Raw genomic sequence first — 9,138 nt, 5'->3', positions numbered from 1 at the left:
ACCCACCACACCACCATCAACAAACCTGAGTGAACGTGTGAGAGTGAGGAGACGACAGCATCCAAATATCCCAGTTCACCAAACACTCCATATCCATGATCACTCCAGATCTGCACCTTTACCTCACAAACACCTACTGACTAAAGACTCCACTAAATAAATGTGTTCAGCCTCGACTTGAACACTGAGACTGTGTCTGAGTCCCGAACACTGATTGGAAGGTTGTTCCATAACTGTGGTGCTTATAAGAGAAACATCTGCCCCCTGCTGGAGTCTTCATTATTTGAGGAACCAACAGATAGCCTGCACCTTTTGATCTAAGTAGGCGTGGAGGATCATCCTGGCACAGAAGTTCACTCAGATACTGCGGCGTGAGAGCGTTAAGTGCTTTATACGTCAGTAGTAGTATTTTATAATCAGTGTGAGATGGAATTGGGAGCAGTGTAGAAGATTAAAACAGGGCTGATGTGATCATATTTTCTAGATCTAGTGAGGACTCTTGCTGCTGCATTCTGAACTAACTGAAGCTTATTTCTGCACTTACTCCAACACCCAGACAGTAAAGCGTTACAGTAGTCTAATCTAGATGTTACAAATGCATCTACTAGTTTTTCTGCATCCTGTAACGACATCATATTTCTAATTTTAGCAATATTTCTAAGGAGAAAGAAGGAGATCCTGGTGATATTATTCACGTGAGACTCAAAGGAAAGACTCGAGTCAATAATCACACCGAGGTCTTTGACAGCCGTACACGCTGAAACAGAAACACCATCCAGAGATGTTAGGTAATCTGAAAGTTTGCTTCTAGCTGCATGTGGTCCTAGTAAAAGTACTTCCGTCTTATCTGAGTTTAGCAGAAGAAAGTTATCAAGCATCCACTGTCTAATGTCCTTTACACACTCCTCAACATTGTTAAGCTGATCTCTCTCATCTGGCTTTGCTGAAATATACAGCTGTGTGTCATCAGCATAGCAATGGAAGCGAATCCCATGTTAATGAATAATTTCACCCAGAGGCAGCAGATAGAAAGAGAAAAGCAGAGGGCCTAAGACAGATCCTTGTGGAACACCAAACTTTACCTCAGAGAGTGTGCAGAACTCACCATTTACAACAACAAACTGATAGCGATCAGTCAAATAAGACCTGAGCCAAGAGAGAGCGGTTCCCTTTATTCAACAACGTTCTCAAGTCTAGCAAGTAGTATAGTGTGATCAAAACACTCCCACCCACTTACCCCTACACACTCCCACCCACTTACCCCCCCCAAACACACAATCTACACCTCACACCCTCCCCCCCAAACACACACACACACACACACACCCTGTAGCTTCACCAGTGCTGTGCGAGACAGACGTTACACACACTGAGAGAAATAAAGAACCACAGTAAAGATCACATTGAAGAAAACTTTATTAAACTTTAAATGTGATACACCACTCACTCACACACACACACACACACACACACACACACACACACACACACACACACACACACACACACACACACACACACACACACACACACACACACACACACATACACATCCAGACAAAATAAGAACTAAAACAAGAACTTGTTTGATGAACAAATTTCTTCTTTTTCTGTAATGTGGCTCCGCCCTGAAATAAACATATACATACTGCAGATGTGACTCCGCCCGTCATACAGCTGGCAGCTGATCGAGGTTGGCATGGGAACGGTTAGCTAGATGTGCCTTTATGATTTCAGCAAACACGCCCCTCTGAAGCAGTGTGTATGCCATGGGCAGCAGCTGGCCAATCACCTTCGAGAAATACTGCTCTCTCACACACACAAACACAAACACACACAAACACACACACACACACACACACACACACACACACACACACACACACACACACACACACACACACACACACACACACACACACACACACACACACACACACACACACACACACACACACACACAATCACGAGTGTGTGATCAGTATATTGTATTATACAAGAGCACGTGTAATGTGTATGTATTACTAAGTGTGTTTTTGTGCTACAACAATCTGCTTTAACATTAAAACCACCATCCAGCAACATGTTCTTAAAGCTGATGTGAAGAATGCAGGAAAAATGGGTCTGAGAGCCCATGCTGACCCTGTAGACCACCCAAAGCTCTTACAATGAAGAGGTGAACATCAGAGCAGGACAATGGAACAAAAGAAGAAGGAGGAGGTCTGGTCTGATAAACCACACTTTTTTTTCCATCATGTGGGGGCTGTGTGTGTGTGTGTGTGTGTGTGTGTGTGTGTGTGTGTGTGTGTCTTACCTGAGGAACTGATAGACCAGAATGCACTATGTGAAAAAGAAGAGCCAATAGAGGCAGTGTGATGTTCTGGGTGATGTTCTGCTGGGAAACCTTGGGTTCTGGCATTATGAGTGTGTGTATTGTGTGTGTGCGTGTGTATTACCAGTGTGTGTGCATTATAAGTGTGTGTATTGTGTGTGTGCGCGTGTGTATTACCAGTGTGTGTGCATTATGATTGTGTGTATTGTGTGTGCGTGTGTATTACCAGTGTGTGTGCATTATGATTGTGTGTATTGTGTGTGCGTGTGTATTACCAGTGTGTGTGCATTATGAGTGTGTTATGAGAGTATATGAGCATTACGAGGTTGTGTATTGTGCATGTATATACACTATAAGTGTGCATTAAGAGTGCACTTTCTGTGAGAGTACAGTGTGTGTGTGTGTGTGTGTGTGTGTGTGTGTGTGTTCCTCACGTGCGAGCCATAACAGAAGAGGTCGATGCCGAGTTCGAAGCCCATGCCGTAATCACATTCATCGTTAGCAAACTGTACAAACGTCATTATTTCTTGTAGAGGCCCGAAGGCTTTCATTCTCTTCTCATCATCCTCAGCCTCCACTATCGCCTTACAGATCCTCTTCAATCCAGCTACACACACACACACACACACACACAAAGAATAAGAGACAAATAGAGATACAGAAACATTAGATTAGGGGTTAGAGAGCGTATGGGTAGGGAGTGTATGGAATAGGGATTAGGGAGTGTAGGGATTAGGGAGTGTAGGGATTAGGGAGTGTAGGGATTAGGGAGTGTAAGGATTAGGGAGTGTAAGGATTAGGGAGTGTAAGGATTAGGGAGTGTAAGGATTAGAGAGTGTAGGGATTAGAGAGTGTAGGGATTAGAGAGTGTAGGGATTAGGGAGTGTAAGGATTAGGGAGTGTAAGGATTAGGGAGTGTAAGGATTAGGGAGTGTAAGGATTAGGGAGTGTAGGGATTAGGGAGTGTAAGGATTAGGGAGTGTAGGGATTAGGGAGTGTAGGGATTAGGGAGTGTAGGGATTAGGAATTCTAGGGATTAGAGAGTGTAGGGATTAGGGAGTGTAGGGATTAGGGAGTGTAGGGATTAGGGAGTGTAGGGATTAGGGAGTGTAGGGATTAGGGAGTGTAGGGATTAGGAATTCTAGGGATGTGTAGGGATTAGGGAGTGTAAGGATTAGGGAGTGTAGGGATTAGGAATTCTAGGGATTAGAGAGTGTAGGGATTAGGGAGTGTAGGGATTAGGGAGTGTAGGGATTAGGGAGTGTAGGGATTAGGGAGTGTAGGGATTAGGAATTCTAGGGATGTGTAGGGATTAGGGAGTGTAAGGATTAGGGAGTGTAGGGATTAGGAATTCTAGGGATTAGAGAGTGTAGGGATTAGGGAGTAAAGAAATAAGGAGAGACAGTACCGTCAGACTCAGGGAGTTCTCGATATCCTACGTCGTTTTTGTCAATAGGAACCACAATGCCTGCCCCATGAAATGTTTTACTGACCACCTGAGAGAGACACACACACACACACACACACACACACACACACACACACACACACACACTGTGGGTTTAGCTGTAAAACTGTGCATGCGTTTGGAAACAAGAAAGCAAAGTGAGTGCCCTGTCAGAGTCACAAACTACTACATTGCACTCTATTCTGTGTGTGTGTGTGTGTGTGTGTGTGTGTGTGTGTGTGTGTGAGTGAGAGAGTGTACCTTTTTTTCTCTTTGCTTCATGGCTTTGGTTTTCTGCTCCAAGGGCAAACCCAGATGCTCCGCCTCCTTCTTTAACTCCACCTCTAATATCTCCAGAGCTTCATTGTCCCGCCCACCCTTCTCACGCTTCTTTCTTCGTATTAATAACCTGAGAGAGAGAGAGAGAGAGAGAGAGAGAGAGAGAGAGAGAGAAAGTCAACAGCAAATCATCTCCACATCACACCTCCTCCTTTATGCTTCACACTGGGAACCATACTCTCTGTGTGTGTGTGTGTGTGTGTGTGTGTGTGTGTGTGTGTGTGTGTGTGTGTGTATATACCTATATTATTGTAGGGAGTGTAGGGATGAGAAAGTGTAGGGATGAGAGAGTAGGGAGTGTAGGGATTATGGAGTGTAGGGATTAGAGAGTGTAGGGAGTGTAGGGATTAGAGAGTGTAGGGAGTGTAGGGATTAGAGAGTGTAGGGAGTGTAGGGATTAGAGAGTGTAGGGATTAGAGAGTGTAGGGATTAGAGAGTGTAGGGATTAGAGAGTGTAGGGAGTGTAGGGATTAGAGAGTGTAGGGATTAGAGAGTGTAGGGATTAGAGAGTGTAGGGATTAGAGAGTGTAGGGATTAGAGAGTGTAGGGATTAGAGAGTGTAGGGATTAGAGAGTGTAGGGATTAGAGAGTGTAGGGAGTGTAGGGATTGTAGGGATTAGAGAGTGTAGGGATTAGAGAGTGTAGGGAGTGTAGGGATTAGAGAGTGTAGGGATTAGAGAGTGTAGGGATTAGAGAGTGTAGGGAGTGTAGGGATGAGAGAGTAAAGGGATGAGAGTGTAGGGAGTGTAGGGATTAGAGAGTGTAGGGAGTGTAGGGATGAGAGAGTGTAGGGATGAGAGAGTGTAGGGATGAGAGAGTGTAGGGATGAGAGAGTGTAGGGATGAGAGAGTGTAGGGATGAGAGAGTGTAGGGATGAGAGTGTGTAGGGAGTGTAGGGATGAGTGTGTAGGGAGTGTAGGGATGAGAGTGTAGAAATTAGAGAGTGTAGGGATTAGAGAGTGTAGGGATTAGAGAGTGTAGGGATTAGAGAGTGTAGGGATTAGAGAGTGTAGGGAGTGTAGGGATTAGAGAGTGTAGGGATTAGAGCGTGTAGGGATTAGAGAGTGTAGGGATTAGAGAGTGTAGGGATTAGAGAGTGTAGGGAGTGTAGGGATGAGAGAGTGTAGGGATTAGAGAGTGTAGGGAGTGTAGGGATGAGAGAGTATAGGGATGAGAGTGTAGGGATTATGGAGTGTATGAATTAGAGAGTGTAGAGAGTGTAGGGATTAGAGAGTATAGGGATGAGAGAGTATAGGGATGAGAGAGTATAGGGATGAGAGAGTATAGGGATGAGAGAGTATAGGGATGAGAGAGTATAGGGATGATAGGGATGAGAGAGTATAGGGATGAGAGAGTATAGGGATGAGAGAGTATAGGGATGAGAGAGTATAGGGATGAGAGAGTATAGGGATGAGAGAGTATAGGGATGAGAGAGTGTAGGGATTATGGAGTGTAGGGATGAGAGAGTATAGGGATGAGAGAGTATAGGGATGAGAGAGTATAGGGATGAGAGAGTATAGGGATGAGAGAGTATAGGGATGAGAGAGTATAGGGATGAGAGAGTATAGGGATGAGAGAGTATAGGGATGAGAGAGTATAGGGATGAGAGAGTATAGGGATGAGAGAGTGTAGGGATGAGAGAGTGTAGGGATGAGAGAGTGTAGGGATGAGAGAGTGTAGGGATGAGAGAGTGTAGGGATGAGAGAGTGTAGGGATGAGAGAGTGTAGGGATGAGAGTGTAGGGATTAGAGTGTAGGGATTAGAGTGTAGGGATTAGAGAGTGTAGGGATTATGGAGTGTATGGATTAGAGAGTGTAGGGAGTGTAGGGATTAGAGAGTGTAGGGATTAGAGAGTGTAGGGATTAGAGAGTGTAGGGATTAGAGAGTGTAGGGAGTGTAGGGATTAGAGAGTGTAGGGATTAGAGAGTGTAGGGATTAGAGCGTGTAGGGATTAGAGCGTGTAGGGAGTGTAGGGATGAGAGAGTGTAGGGATTAGAGAGTGTAGGGAGTGTAGGGATGAGAGAGTATAGGGATGAGAGTGTAGGGATTATGGAGTGTATGAATTAGAGAGTGTAGAGAGTGTAGGGATTAGAGAGTGTAGGGATTAGAGAGTATAGGGATGAGAGAGTATAGGGATGAGAGTGTAGGGATGAGAGTGTAGGGATTAGAGAGCGTAGGGAGTGTAGGGATTAGAGAGCGTAGGGATTAGAGAGCGTAGGGATTAGAGAGTGTAGGGATTAGAGAGTGTAGGGATTAGAGAGTGTAGGGAGTGTAGGGATTAGAGAGTGTAGGGATTAGAGAGTGTAGGGACAAAAAGACGGTTTCCACTGATCTACTGTCCATTCCTTATGTTTCTTGGCCCAAACAAGTCTCTTCTGCTTGTGGTTCTTCTGAAGTAATTGTTTCTTTAATGCAATTTGACCATGAAGGTCTGACTCACACAGTCTCCTCTGAACAGTGAATGATGAAATATTTCTGCATGAATAATTTATCTAAATCGGTGGTTTCTGAGACTGGTTCTTCTAATAAACGTATCCTCTGCAGCAGAGGAGGCTCTTGGTCTTCCGTCCCTGCGACGTTTCATCATAGTGTTTGATGGTTTTGGATTCTGCATTTGGGGATCTATTTAAAGTTGGTGAGATGTTTGGGATTGACTGAGCTTCATTTCTTAAAGTAATGATGGATCTTTTCTCTTTCCTTAACTGAGTGTTTCCTGATGTGGATCTGTACAGTAGTTGTAGCAGCACTAATAGTGATAGTGATTCTGTTCTCACACTTTCCTCTGCACAACACAGCTGATGTTCTAAAGCACATTAAGAAGGTAAGAAACGTCACAAATGAGCTCTTGATAAAACACACCTGTGACCCGAAACCCACTCCAGGTGACACCTCGTGATTCTGATGAGAGAACGCCAGGAGTTTGCAGAGCAGCATCAAAGCTACATGGAGCAACTTTGGACAATCGAAAATATAAAACACGGTCTGGGATTTAACACGTTTTTGTTTACTACAGAAATCCAGGCGTTTTCTTTCATAGTCTGGATTCTTCAGTATTAATGTTCAAATGTGTGTTTTTGACTGGTACAGTGTGTGTGTGCGCGATTTAGAGTTGAAGCATAGACCTTAAACAACACACCCAGGAACACTTACAGCACTGCAGCAAAGAGGTTCTCCCCCATCTGTGTAATGGTACAGCCGTTACTCGCCTCATTCTCACCCACAAACACCGGCAGGGCATCTGGACTATCTCTATACACACACACACACACACACACACACACACACACACACACACACACACACACACACACACACACACACACAAACAAACACAGAGTTAAGCAGACTTCCTAACATTCAAGGTGCAGATGAGTGGGCATTGTGTGTGTGTGTGTGTGTGTGTATATATACCTGTAATATTCCAGGTGCAGGTGTGAGACTTGTGTGCGTGTGTGCGTGTGTGTGTGTGCGCGCGCGCGCGTGTACCTGTAGTATCCCAGGTGCAGGTTTGTGGACGTATCCCCCTGGAGGATGGTCTGAAACTCAGGTGGATCATAGTAATGTCTCCAGTGTAAGTGGAAGTTGGGTCTTGAGGTACCATGAGTGTGTTTACCGCACACAATATCAAACGGCCCGACTAGACGCACACCCACAGAGTCCTGCAGGGCATCTACACACACACACACACACACACACACACACACACACACACACACACACACACACACACACACACACAACAAGCGTTACCGCCCTGCTTCTATAATGCCCCCTTGCTACTGCAGACTATACTGCGAGTGTGTTACCTTGAGGGTTATCTGGACACCTCTGGCGGCAAAAATCCCAGAAGTGGTAGAAGTCGCGAGGCATGCGCAGGCTGTACAGATCCTCCACCTCGTTTCTCACCTGCTCAGGTACTAAAGACTCTGCCCTCTGACTAGGCCCCGCCTCCGGCTCCTCCTCATTCCTCCCTCGTTTGGTGTCTCCGTTCACCTGCTCATTAACATGGCAGAGCACAATCACAGGTGTGTGTGTGTGTGTGTGAGAACATGTACGTATATCTTTACCCCATACTACACTGTATATTACTATATATATCCACACTCTGATTAACTACTGCACCTTCTGTACATTAATCACTCTCCCCCCTGTGCTTATTCACGGCTCTGTAAATGTTCTTTACACCATCATAAAGTCAAATCAAGTCGAATCTCAGCACATGTTGGATCTGTCAGTGCTCACAGAGGGGAGCGAACTGCGCATGCGCACTAACACATGCAGTCAAGACACTAATGTTCAGAATTAAGAAACTTATGGAAATCACCCGAAACTGATTTACATCTGAATAATAATCACTTACGATATAAAATAATTTGATCACGATTTGTGAAGGTTGTTAAGCCCCGCCCCCTCGAACAGCCGGCTACATTACAACTCCATGTTTGTATTTGTTAATAAACGAGTTCATAAAAACTTCTTATAAAATATCACATGCTTCTTTTAAACTTCAGCCAATAAATAAATCCGTTCACACGGAGCGGCTCCGTGTTTTTCTCCTCACCCGAGCTGCAGATTTGGATTTTCTTTTCCCGCGTCCCGCCATGTTTCTCTCCGTCCTCTCTACGCAGCCTAACGCAGTGACGTCATGACGCACCAGGCGCCGTCGGCCCATATCCGGAACACAGCTCCACTTCCGGTTCGAAGATTATAATAATATTATTATTATTATTATTATTATTATTATTATTATTATTATTATTATTATTATTATTATTATAAACTAAAACATTTAACATGCATACAGTCATGAAATATTACAAACATAATAAATTTTTTAGGAGAAAAGGAAAAGAAGGAAGAAAGAAAGAAAGAAAGAAAGAAAGAAAGAAAGAAAGAAAGAAAGAAAGAAAGAAAGAAAGAAAGAAAGAAAGAAAGAGGTCAGGTTTAAAGTGAGATGTTGATTTATATTTCTGTATAAAACGAAGGTAATCATATTGAAAGATTTCTCATGACTCATTCA

General features: G+C 44.2%; 1 protein-coding gene across 1 annotated transcript; it reads right to left on the bottom strand.

Annotated features, from left to right (window-relative positions):
* Positions 1 to 1,398: 1,398 nt before the first annotated feature.
* Positions 1,399 to 8,802, bottom strand: hpf1 (histone PARylation factor 1). The gene is made up of 8 exons (XM_083533130.1): positions 8,680 to 8,802; positions 7,925 to 8,111; positions 7,605 to 7,788; positions 7,269 to 7,367; positions 4,041 to 4,188; positions 3,741 to 3,828; positions 2,767 to 2,939; positions 1,399 to 1,804 (listed from the first exon to the last, which is right to left on the bottom strand). The coding sequence occupies exons 1-8, from the start codon at positions 8,788 to 8,790 to the stop codon at positions 1,670 to 1,672; spliced, it is 1,125 nt and encodes a 374-aa protein (XP_083389256.1). The 5' UTR covers positions 8,791 to 8,802; the 3' UTR covers positions 1,399 to 1,669.
* Between the last annotated feature and the right edge of the window lie 336 nt (positions 8,803 to 9,138).

The sequence above is a fragment of the Silurus aristotelis genome (genome assembly GCF_946808225.1).
Source record: "Silurus aristotelis genome assembly, chromosome: 27".
In the NCBI taxonomy this organism is placed as follows: Eukaryota; Metazoa; Chordata; class Actinopteri; order Siluriformes; family Siluridae; genus Silurus; species Silurus aristotelis.
This window is presented reverse-complemented; position numbering and strand designations above follow the sequence as displayed.